General features: G+C 62.2%; 1 protein-coding gene across 2 annotated transcripts; it reads left to right on the top strand.

Moving 5' to 3' along the window:
• The first annotated feature begins 1,551 nt into the window (after window positions 1-1,551).
• On the top strand, window positions 1,552-19,798 carry NPEPL1 (aminopeptidase like 1). Of its 2 annotated transcripts, none has more exons than XM_059037731.2 (12): window positions 1,552-1,778; window positions 2,502-2,687; window positions 3,229-3,399; window positions 7,370-7,459; window positions 7,915-7,996; window positions 9,519-9,661; window positions 14,358-14,435; window positions 16,596-16,696; window positions 17,400-17,523; window positions 17,842-18,018; window positions 18,415-18,525; window positions 19,071-19,798. In XM_059037731.2, exons 1-12 carry the CDS (start codon window positions 1,629-1,631, stop codon window positions 19,227-19,229), a joined length of 1,572 nt encoding a protein of 523 aa, XP_058893714.1. In that variant the 5' UTR covers window positions 1,552-1,628; the 3' UTR covers window positions 19,230-19,798. The 2 variants fall into 2 exon arrangements, with proteins under 2 accessions (XP_058893714.1, XP_058893715.1); XM_059037732.2 differs by having other exon boundaries at window positions 1,563-1,778; window positions 19,165-19,798.
• Window positions 19,799-20,353: the final 555 nt, after the last annotated feature.

Here is a 20,353-nt window from a genome sequence, read left to right as displayed (position 1 = left end):
TGTGCAAACAGAAGAAAGAGTGATAGATCTTCATACATGCTCTTCGTACCCTTTACAAATGTGTGAAAACATTCAGCTGCTGTAAAATCTTTTGAGGAAAATAAGATCCAATTAGCGCCGACTTTTGTGTGTCGGGAAAGCTGAGGGTTTCGAAGGAATTCCTTTCACTCAGTCAGAAACTGAGGGCTGCTCTGTGCCAGGCCCTGAAGAAAAAGGCTCTAGTCCGTGGGATGCTTGGGGCCCTCTGCCCTGTGCCAGGGACAGACGTGGAGGGAGCAGACAGGGAAGATGGGAGTGTGGCTCAGGCGTGGGTGGCACAAGTCAGGGGGTCAGGGACACGCTGGGAGGTCAGCGGCCTGTGGCGCTTGGCTGCCACACCAGAGAGTTGGCTCTGCTGCCTTTTAAGGTTGGTTGTGAAGAGAAAACTCTAAATATAAGAGGACTGGTGCATGGAACTAGCTGAGGTAGCAGAGAAGGTTGCCAACCAAAGGCCCTTGAGCAATCAGGATGTGGATGGGATGGAGTGACAGGTGTTTATTTTTAAATGACTCCCGGTAGAGCTTCCTCAACTGGGTCCCCACCGCCGGACCCTCGTACCTGAGCCACAGCGGGAGCCGGGCACACTCACCATCCACCAGGCGCCCCCCCCCCCGCCCTCTAAGGGCCCCTCCACTAGCCTTCCCTCCTCAGAGAGGGGTGGGCTCAGGGGTCTTGTAAACCACTGGCTGCCCCTCCTCTCTCCCTAAGCGGGGTGGGAGGCTGCAAGGACAGCTTCTTGCAAAGGGGTGGTCTGGCGAGGTGATGCCTGGCTTCCTAACTGGCCATCCCAGCAGCAGCAACCTGAATGGACACCCAGTCCCCGGTGCCCTCGTCACATCCAGGACAGGCCTGGCAAATACTGGGGGTCTGATAAAGGTTCAGGAACCCACTAGGTGAGGGGGAGGGGACTAGCACACTGCCCAGCATGTCAGAGGCCCTCTTGCGGCTGGGAGCTGGCCCGAATCCAAGAATCACCCAGCCAGTCCAAACGCGACAGGGTGTGGCGAGGGGTCCGGGAGGGGTCCAGCTGGACCACCACTGCTGCTCAGAGACCCCTGGGAGGCCTGCCTCTCCTCGGGGCTGGGCTGGCTCAGGGCCCACCCAGAACCTGCTGGAGCTCAGGCCCACTAGGGTCCGCTGGCAGCCTGCTGGGGCTGGGGGGCCCCTTCCCGGAAGGGCCGTCTGGAGAGCTGTGTTTCCTCACTAGCACGGAAGGACCCACCTCGGGACCTGCCCCAAGGTCAGGGCCTGCCGCGGTCTGAGGCCTGCCGGGAATGGGGCCTGGTGGGGCCGGGCCTGGGCCTACTGCCTGCGGTGCGGGGCCTGGCGGAGTTCGGGGCCCGCCCCGGGCCGGGGCCTGCAGGTCCGGGCCGCCCCGGGCCGCCCGACCCGGGCCTGCCCCCCGCCCCGCCGGCCCGGCGCCCCCTCGCGCCCCGGGCGGGCCCTGCACGTCTCGCGAGCGGCCCGGAGCGGCGGGGGAGGCGGGGCCGGCGGCCGGGCAGGGCCGGGGCGGCGCCGAGGCCCGGCCGGAGCGGGAGCCCAAGCGCGGCGGGCGCGGTGGCCGGGGTGGGGGGCTCGGGCCGGCGAAGATGGCGAACGTGGGACTGCAGTTCCTGGCGAGCGCCGGGGACGCGGACCCACAGAGCCGGCCGCTGCTGCTGCTCGGGCAGCTGCACCACCTGCACCGCGTGCCCTGGAGCCACGTCCGCGGGAAGCTGCTGCCCCGGGTCACCGAGGAGGTGAGCGGGCCGCGCCGGCCGCCATGCGCCGCCCTGCCGGCGAGCGGAGGCCGGGCGGGGCCGGGCCGGCGGGGAGGCCGCGGAGGCCCCGCCTCGACCGCCCGGCGCCCCCCAGCCCGCCCGCCCGCCCGCCCGCCGGCCGGGCGGCCGGCCGGCCGGCCTGGGCGCGCCCAGTAGGCCAGGCCGGCCGGCGAGGCCCGGGGCCGCCCGCCTCGCAGAAAGCAGAGGAGCGGGCTCCCGTCCAGCAGCCCCGCCCGGAGGCCGCGCGCGCCCCGCACCCACCCGGGCCGCAGGCTCGTGGGCAGAGCTGGCCTGCCCTTCGACCAGGCGCGAAGGAACTGCCCTCGAGGGGCCGGGCCCCGGCAGCCTGCGCGGCCCTGACACCGCCTTCCAGAAACCTTGTGGTGGTGCCGCCCGCCCCCCTCCAGGGGCACCTGGCTTCGTCCCACCCCAGTGCAGGTTTCCAGCGTGTGTAGCAGAGCAGCCTCCAGCCTGGCCGTTTAAGTCCCCACTGTTTAATCCCACGAGGGTGGACGCGTGCCAGCGGACGCACACAGTGCTTATCTAGTGAGATGTGACACTTGTTAATTAGGGATCCTGGGTGCCGCGGGGAGGCTCCCAAAGTGCCCTTTTAGCAAGTGAGGCAGGCGTCTGCGCTCAAGGCTCCTGGCCGGTGGCCCTGTAAAGGCTGGTGTCTGTCTTGTGTCTCCCCTTCTGTTGCAGCTCTGGCAGGCTGCCCTAAGCACGCTCAACCCCAGCCCCACGGACAGCTGTCCCCTCTACCTGAACTATGCCACCGTGGCCGCCCTGCCCTCCAGGGTGAGCCGGCACAATAGCCCCTCGGCCGCGCATTTCGTCACCCGGCTCGTGCGGACCTGCCTGCCGCCGGGAACCCATCGGTGCATTCTGGTGAGTGCTTCTGAGCTTCGGCTCGCTGCGTGCTGGCCTGCTGGCCGGGGCCTGTGGCTCAACCCTCCGGACCGCAGAGCACTCCGGCCCACGGTATCCCCGATGCGGACGATGCTGCCGTGACCGCACCGTGCAACCCCGGCCTTACCGCCGTCGGGGATACCGAGGGCCCCGAGACGGAACGGTCTAGCCCAGATCAGTTTGGGTGGCAGATCTGAGACTCAGACCCAGGCTTCCTGAGCCTGTGTCCGCTGTGCAGCACTGCACGTCCTGCCTTCCTGTCTCGAGAGGCAGTTGACCCCATCTGGTGGCTGACATTTTCTTTCTCACATCGTGGGACAGTGATTCTGGGGAAGGCCCCTGGGATGATGGCTTTGCTGGGGCACCTCCGTCCAGATTGTTTCCACAGTGGCCTCTGACCCAGCTCTGGGGCCCTAGCACTTCCTGATGGCGGCTCCCATGGGTTGGGCCCTGGGTCCCATCCCCCCCCCCCCAACACCGCTTCGCTCCCCTCACCACCGCTCCACTCTCTGTGCTGCAGATGGTCTGTGAGCGGCCGGACGCCTTCGCCTCGGCCTGTGCCCTGGCCCGCGCTTTCCCACTCTTCACCCAACGCTCCGGGGCGTCACGGCGCCTGGAGAAGAAGACCGTCACAGTGGAGTTTTTCCTGGTGGGACAAGACAACGGGCCAGTGGAAGTGTCCACTTTGCAAGTGGGTGTCTGGAAGTTCAGACCAGGTCCCCGTGCCGCAGTTCCCCCCCCCACCCCCCGGCTTGGGCAGAGCTCTCTTTCCCACTCCCTGGGAGGACAGGACAGGGCTGCTGGAATTCCTGAGAGGGCCCCCGGGGCCTGTCCAAAGCCGGGCAGTGGGCTCCCTCTCCTCAGGGTGGTCTTGTTCTCAGGGTTCAATTCTATTCAGCCCGTGTTTATCAAGCACCTTCCCCGCGCCAGGCGCTGTCATGTTTTGATACTAATAATCCTGCCCTTGTATATATCACATTACGCTTCATGGTGCGCGTTTACAGATGTTATTTCATTTGACCCTCCTTCGTTTGATCCTTTTGAGGCACGGCAAGGCTGAAAGTGATTTCCAACCTAGAAGTCCTCGTGTGGGCCGAATGCCAGGTTTCCCCGCCGCGGTGACCCTCCCGGCCCAGTCGTGTTGTGGGCTCATCCTCCCCACCTGCAGCCCCCGCTCCAACCGCCAGACTCAGGCGGTCCTTTCCCCTCCCCTCCCTCACCCGTCACTCTGTCTCAGGCCTCTTGAGCACCCCCTCACCCGCTATGTGCCCCCAGGTCTGTAACTGCTCCCGCCACCTGGATTCTTTCCCCTAGGAGGAGATAATGTTCCTTCTCTCTGCCCTCCTGAGACAGCTCCTCTTTTTTCTTCCCATGGTCCGATTGCTTTGCCCTGTGTCTTAACTCCCTTTCCCTCCTCAGCCCGCCAGCGTGGAGTTTGCTCACCCCCTCCTGACGTTGTTTTCCAAGGGCCACATCTGCCTGACTTGAGCACTGGTCATCCCTCCTTGAAGGGCACCCGCCCAGCCAGGAGCCTGAGCCTTCTCCCCACCCCGTACCCCTCCCGCCTGCCCCACCCTCTCCGCGTTCCCTTTGTGGGCCCCCCCCCACCGTGGGGGCGTTCTGGCCTCACTCCCTCCTCTCTGGGTGGTTTCAGTGCCCGCCCCTGGGCTCCAGCCTGCAGCTGGACACCAGTGATCCCTCCTTTCCTCCAGCTCCAGGGAGTTCCTTCTGAGTTCTGGGCTGGGGCTGGAGGCCTGAGCATCCTCTAGCCCCTCCAAGCCCCTCTCCTCCCGCCCTCAGCCACAGGGACTGGCTTCCTGCTGTTCTTTGGCCTCGCCAAGCTCCGTCCTGCTCAGGGCCCCTCTCCAGGGCCCCTCCGGCTCTGGTTCTGCCTGGTCTCCGTCCGGCTTCTGCCCACATCCCTTTCTCGGGGAGGCCTGGCCATCCTGGCTAGCCCGGCCTCTCCCACACTGCCAGGCCCTCCGCCAGCCGAGAGCCATCTGAGTTTAGCCTCTGTGCCCTGCGCCGGAATCGGAGTCCCCCAGCCCCCGGAGGGCAGGGTCCTGGTCCTGTGCCTAATAATCCCCTCACCGGCCTTGTGTGTGATGAAGGGTCTCCCCGGCCCCTACATCCCACCCATCCTACTTTGCCCACCTGCACCCCACTGTTCTCTGGGACCGTGGCGGCAGCCTTCTGACTGGGCTCGCTGCCTCCGGACTCCCCGCTCCGGCTCCGGCTCCGCCTCCGCTGCCTCACAACCAGGCAGGGGCCAGCACTCGGCGAGTGCTTGTCAGGCGTCAGGCTCTGCTCCGAGCACACGTGTGCGCACACACTTAATTCTCACAACTGCCCAGTGAAATGGGTTGTTAACTCTCCCCACTTTAGAGTTGAGCCAGCTGAGCCTCAGACATACTAAGTGACTTACCGGGGCTGCGCCAGCATGGGGTAGAGCCAGGCTTAAACCGCCGCCACCGTCCGTCAGCCCTCTCTCTCTTCTGTCTCGGATCGTGAGCACATGAGTCTCTGACGCCCCGGCTGGCCTTTCCCTCACCACGGGGACCACCTGGACCCCATGTCTGTGGCCTCTCCTACCCTCCTCCTCTGTGGCATCTAATGGAATGATGTGTTGTGATTCTCTGCTGGACTTGAGTCCCTTGGGCATCTTTGAATTCAGAGTCTAGTGTGGAGCCTGGCGCACAGTAGGTGCTCGTGTAAACGTGGATGGAACGAATGAATGAGTGAATGGATGGTCCTGCTTTTGTGATGAGGAAACTGAGGCACAGTGAGGTGCAGGCTCCTCCCCCAAAGGTGCGCCCTCTCACCTGAGCCTCCGCTGCACCACGAGGCCCATGAGGCCGGCACTGATGCGCTTCCCGGACAGCGGCCACAGGTCTGTGCGACCCCCCCCCCACAGACAGAGAGACCCGCACCGTCCCGGGGGAGAGCCTGCTGACAGGCCGCAGGGGCCACACGGCACATCTCGCATCTGAGCTGTCAAGTCTCTGCCTCTGAGGCTCCAGGGTTTAACTGCCTCGGGACAGCCCGAGAGGTGGCTGGGCTGCCGCCGTGGGCCCGGAGCCTGCCCTCCCCGTCCCCACGGCGCTGGAAGAGGCGCCGAGGAACGGGGTGCTGTCCTCACCCCCGCCAGACCCACGCCGCGCCGGTCTCTTGATGTTGCCTCTTCAGTGCACCGGGAAAGGCAGCTAGGCCCTGGAGGTGGGCGCTGGAGGGCCAGGCGGGGCAGGAGGCAAAGCCGAGCGTCAGGGCTGCCACGGGCGGACAGGGGTTCTTGGCAGAAGCTGCGAGGGGGAGGGGACAGCCGGTTTGGGGATGAGCCTGACCCCCGCGTGTGCACGCGCCCCGTCCGCCGCGCCTCCCGTGCTGGACGGTGTCCGGCCCCTGCTCCCCGTGGGGCGCTGGGTCGGTGCACAAGGCCGGTCTGTCTGTGTCCTTCCCTCCTGGCCCTGTGGCCAGAGCAGTGTCACATCAGACGACCAGGAAAAAGGGTGGGGGTCTGTGACACTCACACGGGGCCCACGTGAGGAAAACGCCCCCCAGCGGGCCCAGGGGCCTTCTCTCCATTGGGAGGACCCAGGGAAGCTCCTGGAGGGCATGGCCTTTGGGAAGTGCCTCAAAGCGTGGCCGGGATCTTGGCAACAGAAGGGGAGTCGTTTGGTCAGCTCAGGCCACCGTGACAACAGCGCACAGGCAGGGGGCTTGGACAGCACATGTTTAGGACGTCCAGGATCACGGTGGGTCCCGTGAGCGCCCTCTTCCCGGCTCTCAGACCGCCACCTTCTTGCTGTGTCCTCTTGGTTTTTTCTGTTTTATAAATTTATTTATTTTATTTATTTACTTTTGGCTGTGTTGGGTCTTCGTTGCTGCGCGCGGGCTTTCTCTAGTCGCGGCGAGCGGGGGCCGCTCTTCGTGGCGGTGCGCGGGCTTCTCGTTGCGGTGGCTTCTCTTGTTGCGGAGCACGGGCTCTAGGTCCGCGGGCTCAGTAGTTGTGGCTCGTGGGCTTAGTTGCTCCGCGGCACGTGGGACCTTCCCGGACCAGGGCTTGAACCCATGTCCACTGCATTGGCAGGTGGATTCTTGGCCACTGTGCCACCAGGGAAGCCCGCTGTGTCCTCTTCTTAGGGGCAGTCATCCCATCATGGCGCCCCACCCGCCTGACCTCAGTGAAACCTGATCACCTCCTAAAGCCCTCCTAATACCATCCTGTTGAGGGTCAGGGCTTCAGGATATTTAGTCCATAACAGAGGGCAACACCTCCTCCTGAGAAGGGGATAGGGGCTTGGCAGAGGCCAGACATACTGTGTGTTCAGAGCCAGACAGGAGGGCCACCTGCCACCCGGATGAGGGGCAGGCGTACGTAGCAGGAGATGAGGTTTAGAAAGCAAGGTGGGCCCCATGTAGGCCGGGCAGGATGCCAGACTTGAAGGGTTCCTCTGTGATTCTGGAGCTGCGTGTAGACGGCTGGAGGGTCGCGGGCAAACTTTTGCTTCTTTTCCACCTGCCCTCGCTCCCCCGGCAGCAGCCCTGCAACCTCTCCCGGGTGACGTGTGCCTCTGACACCTCTGGGCCCCTGGCCATTGGATGAGGAGGGATGCCTTCCACCTGGTCCCAGGGCCCCAGTGACGGCCTTTTGTTTCTCCCAGTGTTTAACAAGCGCCACAGAAGGCGTGCGGCTGGCAGCCCGCATCGTGGACACGCCCTGCAATGAGATGAACACAGACACCTTCCTCGAGGTTCGTAGCCCTTGGGGCCCTGCCGGGACTGGGATGGTGTCGGTAGACCCCAAGGAGAGTCAGGAAACCCAGGGCTGCAGGGGGATGGTCCGCAGTCTCTGCACCTCGTCCGGGGAAGCCGCGGGCTGCTGCGGACAGAGCCCTGCCCTCCAGCCAGAGCCGAGGGGCCCCCAGGCCTCAGCTGAGGGTGGAGGGAGGACAGAGCTTCCTCCCCGAGGCCCCTCAGCAGGACTCCAGCCACATGAGCTGCAGGAAATCGCAGACTTTGGAGGGCGAGCCGCCTCTCCTGGGTTTAATCATATGCTCAGAGCCAAGAGTCAGAGCCACGGCATCGCAGCCCATCCCTCTCCCACCGTAGGGCATCTGCTCACCGCTGGCCCGGGCCCTGGCCTCGCCCTGATTTAAGTCGTCTGCACGTGTTTATGTGTTGTTGTTTTTTCCATGAACACATCCAGGAGATTAAGAAAGTTGGAAAAGAACTGGGGATTGTCCCAACCGTTATCCGGGACGAGGAGCTGAAGACGAGAGGATTTGGAGGTGGGTAGCGGCTGGTCCTCGCAGATCCTGGCCTCAGGGGCGGCCCGGGGTACCTGGGTGGCAGGGGAGCACCAGGCTGCATGGTGTGTCGTCCCAAGCTTCGCCCTGAAGGAACCCAGCCCGTGTCCAGCCCTGAGGCCAGACCCTGGGAAGCAGACCATCTGTGGGGGAGAGAGGAGGCAGCGATTCAGATTCTGATTCAGATCCTGGAAGCCTCAGGATCCAAGGCCTTCCCCGCCCACTCCCTCTGCAGCCTCCCACGTGCTGCCGTCCTGGCTCCCTGGCTAACCCAGCAGGGCCTTTCTGTTCCTCGAATACACAAGTTCACGTCCACATCAAGGCCTGCACTTGCGGCCCTTTCTGTCTGGGATGCTTTCCCCCGAGATAGTCTCACGATGAGGCCGTCTTACCCTGCACGTCTTGGCCACCTCCTCAGAGAGCCTTTCCTGATTGCCGGGCCCGTCCTCCCCCAACTCCCAGGCACTGAGATGCGGTGATGACTAGGACAGGAGTTTTCTGTCTGGCTGGGAAGGTCACTGTTGTTACCTGAGCCTGCAAAGCCAATTACCCCAGCAGGTAGCAGCTGAAAGCAACACGTGTCCGTTGTCTTGCAGTCCTGTGGGTGGGGAATCGGGCGTGGCTTAGCTGGGTCCGGCCCAGCATCTCTAGAGGCTGCAGTCATCTGAAGGCCCCACTGGGGCTGGCCACGTGCTCCCAGCAGGGCTCACTCATGGCCCTGCCAGCAGGCCTCCAGGCCCCACTGGCTATTCCTTGTCTTGTGGGCCTGTCCTTGAGCAGCTCACAATGTGGCAACTACTTCTCTCAGAGCAAGGTCTCTGAGCAAGAGATGAGAAAGAGCAAGCAAGATAGAGACAAGGTCTTCTTTTGTCACCTAATCTTGGAAGTGGTCTTGTCATCTCTGCTACACCCAGCAGCGGGTCTTGCAGGATGAGTAGGAGTTTGTCAGGCAGCTATTACTGCCTCTTGTCCTGGTTGCTACGATTGTTCAGTTTGATTACTGGGGGACCTTGAGGCATGGGCTATGCCCACAACAAGCCACAGTTTTCTGGAGAAGATGGGGCATAGAAACCAACCGTGAGGCAGCGCTGGGAGCGAGGTCAGAAAGGGAGGTACATCCTGAGAGCACAGAGAGGTCAGGGAGGGGAGGGTGAGCAGGGGCTGGAGCGGCCTTGAAGAATTATCCAAAAATCATTTCATTCTGCAATCCTGTTCACATCTTTCTGGGAATGAAACAATATTTTTTTTCTCAGCGGGTTTTCTTGCCTCACAATACTTCGTGTAGAATTCATTTGCAGTCCCAGGGCAGTGAACTCATTTGCCTTCCCCGATCCCACACCGGCCAGGGGGTGGGAGGGGGCGGGAGGGGGCAGGGAACCCTCCGGGAGGAACGTCCAGAGGCCAGTGGCTACTTTGGGGGGAGAGCAGTGTTGCTGGGAGGCTTCCGGGAGGCCTCTGCTGGGTCCAGCCTGCGCCTCACTGACGTGTCCTGTGCTTTCCCTAGGGATCTATGGTGTGGGCAAGGCTGCCCTCCACCCCCCAGCCCTAGCCGTCCTCAGCCACACCCCAGACGGAGCCACCCAGACCATCGCGTGGGTGGGCAAGGGCATCGTCTACGACACCGGGGGACTCAGCATGAAGGGGAAGGTGAGGTGCGGGGCTGGGGCTCGGGCGGGGCCGGGCGGGAGGGCCCCTTCTTAGGCGTCGGAGGAAGGAGCAAGGTTCCTGGGCCTCGGAGTCGGGGTGTCCAGGGCAGGGGCCGTGGGGCCCAGTCCCCCGAGAGGCAGACGATTTCACGCCCACACTTCAGACAGGAGGCAGGAGACAGAAAATCTGGAGAAGGAGAAGGAAGGGGCCTGGGGAGACGCCCAGCGTCTCTACGACCGTCTGAGGTCCCCCAGGACGATGCTTAGTGGTGGTCCTCACGAGACCTTCAGAAAACAGACGCCCTGGTTAAAGGGAGGGGAGTTTGGGCCCAGAAGCCAGGCACCTGGGAGCGTTGCTGGGAGGCTGCAAGTCCCAGAGTCTCTCTTAAGGGCGGCCCCTCCTCACGCCCAGGGGCCTGCCCTGCACCAGGGGGAGGAGAGGTGACTTCATCTCATCCCACACGCAGGTGCTCCGGGCCTGGGCTGGGCTCTGGGGGGAAACTGGGAAGGAGGCCTGGAAGGAGAGTCAGCCATCCCAGAGAGGGAGCTTTAGAGGGCTGAGCGCAAGCTATGCTCGCGCAGGGAAGACTTGACGACCGGCAGCCCTCGTGGCTCTTCAGACGCGTCCTCTTGGCCCAGATGGTGTCTTAAAATCCGAATTAGTTGCCAGCATTTAAAAACAGGAAGCATTCTCACGGGACTGGGTCTCCTACCTTTTGTACACTCAGAGGGCCTGGCAGCGCGGGTCCTGCGTTGGCACCTGGGGGCGCACCCCGCTGGGGCTCGGCGGCAGCTGCCCCGTGGCCGCGCCTCCTTCCCTCTGCGTGGCCGCCGGTCCCGCCACTGCCGGCCGCTCCTCTGACATCACACCCCAGGGTCAGCTGCTACTTAGGGTAGGGCTTGTGCTGCTACTTCTTACGCTTCTGTGTTTGGTACCTAGAGTGGATGATCTCTTTTTTTAACATCCCTCCTCTTCTAAACAACAAAATTATTTTCAGGACTAACCAGGAAATGAAACAAATAATAAGTGTTTTCAAAAACCAAACACCAGTAGTGAGTTCCCCGATAGTAAATTCCATCTTATTGAATTCCATATATATGATCATGCCAATAAAAAATTAAAAATGCATGTTATAGTGCAAGTAAAGGAAACAGTCATTCATTAACACTTTTAAACAGCATTCATGTGGGCTTCCCTGGTGGTCCAGTGGTTAAGACTCCACCTTCCACTTCAGGGTACGTGGGTTTGATCCCTCTTCAGGGAAGTTCTGCATGGTGTGAGGTGCGGCCAAAAAAATTTTTAAAAAAAGAAAATAGCATTACTGTCATGTTTGATAGAAAAAAACTGATGCCTCCATGTTGTTCTCTCGTGGTGAAGTATGCCCGCATCAGACTCTGCCCTCAGGCCTTAGCTTCTGCAGATTTGTCAATGACTTTATCAAAATTGGTTATCTTCACATCTTTATGTTCACCAGACAGAGGTACCAGATTGGTCAGTCTATGTTCACTCATAGATGATCCAAAACAACACAATTAATTTTAATTTTGAAGAGTTTCTACCACATGAAGCAACTGATACACAAATACTCAGGGAAAGTCTCCAACAGTAGGGTGCCTTGGCAGAGACTGCTAAGAATCCCATTTCTCAAGAAACTCCCCAAATTGGTATAGCATCCATGTCTCCGGTCCTTTGAGATCAACTCCAGCAGCTTTCAGACGTCTGTGGAGTAAAAACGTTTTAAACACCACGACTCCAGTGGTTCCCCGAGACTGTGGGCGGCAAAGAGGCTCGCCGCTCCCTGGGGTTCACTCCGAGTGCACCATCCGAAGGCAGGAACTCTCGCCATCACGGGCGCCGTGGACGCTGACCGCTTGCCTGCGGAGCCCACCCGACTCAGGACCAGGGCACCTCGTGGAGTCTGCGCCTCTGGCAGCGCTTAGCATCCATGTAGGATATAGTGTTGCTGGAGTTGATGTTGTAGGAGTTAACGTAGGTGGATTTGAAGCTTTTACGTATGTGATTAGGACTCGCTTCAGCCAACCACAGGAGGAATGGCTTTCCCCCGATGACAAGAGGCAGGGTGACTTTTAGTCGGTTTATTACCGTTGTGAGTTCTCTGCAGACGACGAGCCCCTCTAGCTGTGCCTGGTGCTGGCCCCCCGCCCACACCCTTGATAGGGGCTCTTGCCCTGAGCTCTGGGGGGCAGAACTTCAGGCTCATTTGGATGTTGGCTTGTTGGAGGGTGGGAGTGAGAAGCAGGGCTTCCTGGGAATTAGTCCTTTTGCTGGTGGCACCCTCTCCCAGTTTTGCAGGAACAATCCCGGTTTTCAAAGATTTTCAAGGCAAATCAGGATCAGTATGAATTCACAGGTCTCAAGTGTGTTAGACTCAGGGCCCCTTCCAGTCTGAACAAGTTGTTGGTTCCAAAGAGACTGTGTTTATAAGGGTGACGTCTGCTGGGATTTACCCTACTAGAAATTAAAACTGGGAAATTTTAAAGATATTCATTAATTCATTAAAAAATAGCAATATGACCCCATTGCATACCATTGTAAATAATACAGTTTTATGGAAAGAACTGTATTTTCCAAAATGAAAAAATATTACCGAGAGCAGTGGCAGTGTTTTACATTTTTGCAGCTCTTTAATATGTGCCTTAATAGAAGACAGCTGTGATCACGTAGCTTCTTCTGCATTTAAGTCTGTTGTGATCTATCGTAGTTGAAGTAGAAAACGAAAATCTGGCCTCAGTCCTTTTGTAGTTAGAAAAGGGAGAAGCACGTTAGTACCCTCTTCAGGTAACTCAGGACATTGTTCTTTGCTATTACACCAAAACTCGACAGGTGGGAGGTTAGTTATGACGTGGAATCTGAAACCATGTCTGTGAGCTTTGGTGTTCTGCTACGTTGAAATCTACTGGTCTGTCCTGAACTTTGAATGTATGATTTTATAATATCACACATGATATGTGTGGGTCATTTGGAAAATATTGTTCACAGAGTTATGCGGAACCTCCAGATTTTGACACATTTTATTATATAATATTTTTAAAAACCACATTCATTAATATCACCATCTATCTCATGTAAAAAGGTGAGTGTTAGGAAGCCATCATGGAGGCAGATACAAGTTTTCCAAAATTCTGATTTTTTTGCTTGACAGCTCAAATTTTACCACTGGCACCAAGCAATGCCGGGTACCCTCCTGGAGGTGAGAGGCTCACTTTGATAGTTTTTGAAAAATGTCTGCAGATACCTGAGTCTGGATTCCCCCAGCATCTGTCTGGTTCCTCCAAGAACAGTGGTGTTTGCAAGAACAGAGGCTTGCTGAGCTCAGGAAAGACTCAGTGCCCGCTCCCACTTGGGCTCCAGCCGACCCACCGTGACTGACTGCTGGGCGTCAGGGAGAGAGAGCAGGGCCTTCCCGGCACCTTCCATCTCATCACAGACAGCGTTGGGAACAACTGTACTCAACGGCTGAGATTTCGAAAAGTTAATCATTTACTGCTTCAGCAAGAAGACTCGAGTGAAATGGGCAGTGCCTTATTTCCCAGAAGGCCTGGAAATGAATCCAGTGACCGCCAGTTCCCGTGGGGCCCCGGGCCGCGGCTCCAGCCATCACTGCCCCTGCCCCACTGGTGCAGGTGTCAGCCTACCGGTGACCAAGGCGTTACCATGGAAATCGTTTCTCTTATAAAAGCAGGAACGACAGGTGGGGTCCGAGAAGCTGACACAGTCGATTGAGCTGCGTTTTTGGTGGGACATTTGTTCCGCCCGTGACAGGGGATCACGGGGTTTCAGTGACCATCTCGAGCTATTTTCTGTGTGGCCATTTTGCAAGGGGTTTGATTCTAGGTCTGAGGCCCTGTTTTTCCATTTAAACAATCCTGTGGTTTCTTGCAGATTAGGTCAAAGTAGATGGCTTATTTTCAATAGTGCTAGCTGAGTCATTTTCACTCAACTTAATTATAAAAGCAGCTCTGTTTATGTCTAAAAATACTTTCCATTAAAACTCGAGGCTCATGTAATCCAATAAGGGTTCAGAAAGATCACTCGGTACCTTTCAATCCCAAATCCTTACATCCGATGACCTGTTGTTAATTTAAAATACGAACCTGTCAGTTAGTGCGGGGAACCTATGGAATGTAAAAACGCGTAGCTGCTCTCAGCTAGCTTATAGAGAATCGTGTTACCTCTGTGTCCGGAGGGCGCCTCTGTCTCCAGTGAACCTCCCGTGAGACCCGTCACCCCGGAGACGCGAACTGGGGCGGGTGGCAGGTATCCTCAGGGTGGGGGTGGGATTGGTGGTGTCACAGTGACCGGTGACATTTGGGAAGAGCTCCCATTAACCCGGACGGGGCAGTCAAGGTACGGGGACTTGGTCGTGGCCTAGCCAGGAGCCAGGCCACGGCGAATCCGGCAGCTCTGGACGTCTCCCCCTCCCCCGCCCCCCTCGCACAGTTCCCTTCAGTAACTCCCAAAGCTCTGCTCGAGCCAGAGGCACCCCGGCATCTTTGGCCCTTGCTTCCCGTTGCTTCTAGGGGACCCCAGGCGACCAGTGGCGTTTCCTGGGTTCTCTGGGCGCCAGGTCCTGCACCTCCGGGGCCCTGGTGTACGGGCTGCGGCGGGGGCCCTGGCGCTGGGGGGGGGGTCAGCATCCGCTCACCTCTCTCTCGCCCCCCTGTGCCACCCGCAGACCACCATGCCGGGGATGAAGAGAGACTGCGGAGGCGCCGCGGCCGTGCTGGGGGCCTTCAGAGCCGCCGTCAAGCAGGTGGGTGAGGCCCCGTCCCCCCCTCGCGGCCCTTCTCCCCAGAGTGGCCCCCCGTCCTTCCTGAGCCTCTGCAGGCCCCTGGCCCCTTTTCCTCTGCACCCCAGCCCTGGGCCCCTCGGGCTCCTCCACCCGAGCGTGTCACCTTCGCCTGCGCGCGCGTCTGGCTGCACGGGTCCCCGCTGAGTTCTGAGAGCCTCGCCCGTCTGGACCGAGACGGGAAGGGGGCCGTGGAGCAGGCTGCCCGCCCGGCCTGCCCACTCTCGCTCGGGGTCCGGGGCTCAGGGTCGGGGTCTGGGGAGGGCCCGGCTGCTGTTTGGCGGCAGGGGCCCAGTGTCGGCCCTGGAGTAGCCTGGGTGGCCGCTTTGAGCACAGACGTCCAGGGCAGCTGGAGGGCCCCGCACTCCCCACCCAGGGCACGCCGGGCCTCGTGGAGCCCAACGACCGGAAGCAGGTTCCTGAGCCAGGGGAGCCCTGCTGAGGGGCCAGCAGCAGTGGCTGCTCCCCAGCATTTGGAGTCGTAGAGGGTGTTTACCCAGCAAAGCGGGGTGGGCGCACACCGGCCGTCCAGGGCCGCTTCCCTCTCAGCCTGGCTCCTTCGGGCGCTCCCGAGAAGCCCGGCCCTCCGTGTCACCAGGTGCAAGCCCTCCTTCCCCACAGACAGGGGCCACCTGAGCAGCGGGGCTCCAGGGGTGAACGTCCAGTGAAAAGATGTTGGCAAATAGTTTCTGCCCAGGCACCCCCGCCAGGGGAGCAGCAAGTCCGGGAGGAAGGAGGGCTCGGCCTGCGTCCCGACGGTGCCGGGGGGCCTCCCTAGGGTCACCGCGGCAGAGCTGCAGGCCACGGCACTGGCCCCCAGGAGCAGCGCGTGGCCCCCGCTCTGCGGAGCCAGGGGTGGGGTGGGGAGGGGGTGTCGGCCCTCGTCCCCTGGCCCTGCTCGGTGCACGCAGGCCCAGCCTGGGGGCCGCACCCAGCTCACCTGCCCGCCTGGGGCCCTGCGGGCTGAGCCGGGCCGAGCCCTCGGTGGAAGAGCTCCGCGGGGCGGGGGGGAGGCCCAGCCGCAGGCGGCCGCTGCTTGTTGTCAGCTCGTGGGGGAGTGTCTGGAGAGCTCACGTGGCCGCGCTGCCCGGCGTCTTTGCTGAGGGGCCCGGGTGACTGCCCGCGGAGGGCCTGTCCTGGCATGTGGACAGGCCGGCCGGGAGGCACCCCAGCAGGTAGACCCGTCCCGTGTGCAGGGAGCTGCTTGGCAATTAACGCCGATTCATCAGCTGGCGGCCGTGAGCGGTCTCGGGGCTCCTCTGGACCCTCCACCGCCAGGGGTGCTGCCGTGGGGTGCTGAGGGTCCCCACCCCACAGGGGCCAAAGCCTGGAGGCTCCGCTTGTAACTGGTTTTTTAAGAAAAGGAGCGTGCCTCAATATGAGCCTCAAAACGCGTAACGGTGGCGACGGATCGTAACCCACAGAATAGAATGAGTACCCACACGTCCTGCTGGTAGAGGCGTAAGTCATTTATTCACAGCAGAACCCCAGTTGCTTCCTGTAGAAGTGATAGAAATAGAAAACCCCCATTTGGCAAACGGCAGCCTAGTAATTGTCTCAGGTGAGAATGATCAGCAGGTGCTCAGACCAGAGGTGAGAGTCGTGAGGATGGGAGCGAGGGGGTGAGTCCCCGCAGGGGCTTCCGGGTGGGACACGGGGGCGGGGTCGCTGTGCCCCGTGGACTCCACCGGGCCGGGACAGCACACGCAGCCCGAGGGTAGGCACGGGGAAACACCAGAGACAAAAGGCCGACCTCGGAAGCCCGCAGATCGGCGGCTCTGTGTGGTGAGGGACCTCGATCGCTGGCCACCCTGTGTGGGCGGGAGACAAGGGCTGAGTGAGGCCCCTGCGGAGCGGCCGGGCTGGGACTCAAACCCGGCGGCGTGGCGCCGCTTCCGGGCTCAACGCCGCGTCGCACGGACTTCGGTGGTGGACCCCCGGCCTAGAGCCCGCCGCCAAGGCCACAGGGAGCGCCGGAGGCTGTGCTCGCTGCTCCCTGGGCTCCTGTCTGTCTGTCTGTCTGTCTGTCTGTCGCTGTCCTGGTGGGTCAGAGGAGAGTTCCGGCCCATCCTTCCTGCCGGCACCCCCAGCCTATACCTGCAGCCTCCGCCCTCGTCCCTGCAGGGTTTCAAAGACACCCTCCATGCCGTGTTCTGCTTGGCTGAGAACTCAGTGGGACCCAGCGCCACGAGGCCGGACGACATCCACCTGCTGTACTCAGGAAAGTAAGGCTGACCCTGCCCTCCCACCTCACAGCGCCTGCCCCCCTCACGCTGTCTCTGTTGTGGGAACTCGTGGCCCTTCCCAGGGCCCTGCTGGCAGCCCTGGCCACACCCAGCTCACCCCGGCCAAGGCCACACGCTGTGGGGAGGACGCCCTGTGTCAGGAGCCCCTGGGCAGCAGCCGCTTGGTCCCAGGGTGGCCGCGAGCAGGGCCGTGTCACTGTGCGAGGTGTCGGGCGCGCTGCAGGGGCTGGGGACCCACCCTGCCTTGGGGGGACAAGCCCTTTCCGACATTTAGGCATACTGTCCTTCGGGTGTCTGAAGCCAGACCCCCAGCTGGGGGGCCTCCCTGCATCTCCTCCCCGAGATCAGCCCTCGGGCTGCTCCTTCTTAGCTGCAGGAGGAGACACTCGAAAGTCACAGCAGGCAGCAGCTACAGGAGCAGGTGGCCCAGGATTCAGAAGAGCGGAGCCTGCTCGCCCCACCAGCCCTCCCACAGGCGCCTGTCCCCAGGGAGACCCCGAGAGGCGCCGCCTCCCCTCATTTACCCAGGCAGCCCTGTTTTCCCATCTGACAGATGAGGCAGCTGAGGCACGGGAGTGGGGGGGCGGTGTCACTCCGGAGCCCCTTGCTCGTGACCCTGGCGCTGCATTTCTGTCGGGGACAGGGAGGAGGGGCTCTGAGTGGGGTCTCGGCTGCACCCTAGGACTGTGGAAATCAACAACACGGATGCCGAGGGCAGGCTGGTGCTGGCAGATGGCGTGTCCTACGCGTGCAAGGACCTGGGCGCCGACATCATCCTGGACATCGCCACGCTGACCGGAGCTCAGGTGGGGCCCTCGGCAGCGGCCCCCGAGGAGCCGGAGGCCACCTTGACTCTGGTGGGGGGGGGCTGCTGTCCCTTCATCTTTGTAAGGGTTCGGAGCTGGCCCATGGGGCTCCACGGGGGTGCAGGCGCGCAGGGTCCGAGGACCACAGCGGGAGCGTTGGGGCAGGACAGGGGCCGTCCCCCGGGGGGCCGCGCTCAGGCTTCTCTCGCTGTCTTGCTGCCTCGCTTCCTGTGCCCCTCTTCTGTCCTGGGTGTTCCCCGCCACCCCGGCCGGGACACCCTCCCCGCCGGCTCTCTCCATCTCCCCCCTCGCCCCCAGGGCATCGCCACGGGCAGGTACCACGCGGCCGTGCTCACCAACAGCGCCGAGTGGGAGGCGGCCTGCGTGAAGGCGGGGAGGCAGTGCGGGGACCTGGTGCACCCGCTGGTCTACTGCCCGGAGCTGCACTTCAGCGAGTTCACCTCGGCCGTGGCCGACATGAAGAACTCAGTGGCGGTAGGTGTGGAGCAGGGTCCCCCCACGAGGCCCCAGATCCGGGCTCTGGTCGGGGCAGGGGAGAGATCGTCCAAAGTGGGGGCGCGCAGCTCGCTGGTCTCGCCGCCGGCACGTCCGCTCGGCGGGCGCCAGGGCGTCCTCCCCACTCCGGGCCGTGCCTCCGTCGCCCCCATCAGCTCTGTCGCTGGCACCCCCCGCCCCCGCCCGGCGTGAAGGCAGAGACCCCGGAGCCCACGGGCGCGGCCCTCGAGGTCACTCTCCGCCGCTCCCCGCCCGGCCGCTGAGGATGGTGGGGTGGAGCGGGTGCGGGGCGGCCCCGAGGGCGCCCTGGGCGAGCCCCTCCTCGGCATCCCCGCCGCCGGGTGCCAAAGGGTCGCGGCCGTTCTCCTCCCCCAGGACCGGGACAACGGCCCCAGCTCCTGCGCCGGCCTTTTCATCGCCTCGCACATCGGCTTCGACTGGCCCGGGGTCTGGGTCCACCTGGACATCGCCGCGCCCGTGCACGCCGTGAGTCCAGGCCCCGGGGCTGCCCCTGCCTCCCCCCCGTTAGGACTCGCTTGGCGGGCCGGCCGCTCTGCTCCCCTCCCCGGCCCCTCCCCGCCAGGCTGGCTGCTCCCACCCTCTCTTGCGTCCAGAGCCCCTCTCTGGCTCCAAAGCTGCAGACTGAGCTCATCGGAAACATTGTGTGTGAGGGTCACACAGCCAGCTGTGGTCCCCCTGACCTCTGGCCTCCTCATCGCTGGGAACAGCGCGGCTGCTGCGTGCAGTCCTTCCCAGCCGACCCGTCCTCGGCGGGAGGCCCAGGGCCCTCGGTCTTGCCCTTTCCCGCCCCAGGGAGATGGGCTGGGGGCAGGGAGCCCAGGGCCCTGTCCACCAGCCCGTCGCCCACCGCCCGGAGTGCAGCGGGTCAGGGAAGGGGGGGGGCCATGGGGCATGTGGTGGGGGGCAGACGCCGTGGCCCGGGAGCCGGGAGTCCCCACCCACAGCCCGGCGGCGGGTTTGCCGAGCGGCTCTGGCTCGGCCGTACGCGTTTCCACTGCCCTCGCCCACAGGGTGAGCGGGCCACGGGCTTCGGCGTGGCCCTCCTGCTGGCACTCTTCGGCCGGGCCTCTGAGGACCCTCTGCTGAACCTGGTGTCCCCGCTAGGCTGTGAGATGGACGCCCAGGAGGGGGACGCGGAGAGGGACTCCAAGAAGCGCAGGCTCGTGTGACGCGGCTGCCCCGCCCGGCGACGCTGGGCTTTTTACCTCACTTTGCACTGATTAATTGTAAGCGATTGGAAGATTATACCTTCAGATGAGCTTCGGTTTGTTTTGTTTTTAGTTGTCGTGGTGACGGAGAGGGCTCCTCCTTGTAAGTCTCAGGAGACGGCTCAGGGTTTGGTGGGGCCCTGGGGAGGGATGTGCGGGCAGCACTGGGCTTGTTTCTGTTTGATTCGCCTCCAGCTTCTGGGGCTGCCGCACGACCCCGGGCCCCAGGAGGGCCTGCGCGGCCCTGACGCTCTGGGCTGCGTGGCCCTTGGGCCGCCTGCCCCTGCTCGGCGTCCACGGTGGGTGCCGCGGGCCAGTCTCCCGCCCGGGGCCCTGCGCGTGGCACCCACATCACGGAGAGCCCGGGCCCGGGCTCCAGCCTGGGCTGCCGCTGCCTCCAGGCAGTCCTCCCCTTTGAAAGGATGGAGGCGACTTACTTTGGGGACCCAATTTTATGGAGCAAGAGGAAGCTCTACTCTGGCCCCTTAGAATTCACTGGGGGTGGAATTAAATATGGCTGAACCACATGACATCTTTGCCTCCGTCTCACTCTTTCTCCAGCCCGTTGTAGAAAGCAACCCTGATGCCTGCCCATGGGCCCGAGGCTCCGGGATGCCACCACCTTCTCCCAAACCAGCATCTGGCTTTGAGATGTAGCTTGTCAACCTCGTTTTCACAGATAAGCACCCTGGGGCCCTTGGGTCCAGGCCTGCACAGCCTGGGCCACCTCGGACCGGAGGGTTCAGAGTGCAGACTCCTCGGACTCTGAGGGCTTTCCCACGACCTGCAGTCTGCAGGGAAGGCCGTCCCGAACCCCCGAGCGCATCACGAGGCGCGCGGTGTGCGGGTTCAAGTGAAGGTCCCCCCCCCCCGGGCGTGTTCCTAGGTGATGAAGGGCCCGGTCTGGCCAGCTTTCAGGGAGACCCCCGACCTGGGCCCAGCGGAGGAGACCGGGGACTCGGGCCCCACCGGCGTGGAGGCGGCTGCCCACGCCTCCTCTGGGGACAGGAGGGCGAGAGCGTGGCTGAGGACACTCGTCCCCAGGCTGTGCCCTGACAGTCAAGGTGACTCTTTCTGGGTTTGGT

This window comes from Kogia breviceps, chromosome 14, assembly GCF_026419965.1.
Source record: "Kogia breviceps isolate mKogBre1 chromosome 14, mKogBre1 haplotype 1, whole genome shotgun sequence".
Taxonomy (NCBI): Eukaryota; Metazoa; Chordata; class Mammalia; order Artiodactyla; family Physeteridae; genus Kogia; species Kogia breviceps.
Note: the sequence above shows the minus strand (reverse complement) of the source record. Positions and strands in the feature narration are given on the sequence as shown.

Coding starts and splice junctions, on each gene's coding strand:
- NPEPL1 (XM_059037731.2), top strand. CDS start 1,629: ATGGCGAACGTGGGACTGCAGTTCCTGGCGAGCGCCGGGGACGCGGAC. Junction 9,662..14,357: donor GACTCAGCATGAAGGGGAAG/GTGAGGTGCGGG, acceptor TGCCACCCGCAG/ACCACCATGCCGGGGATGAA. Junction 14,436..16,595: donor TCAGAGCCGCCGTCAAGCAG/GTGGGTGAGGCC, acceptor TCGTCCCTGCAG/GGTTTCAAAGACACCCTCCA.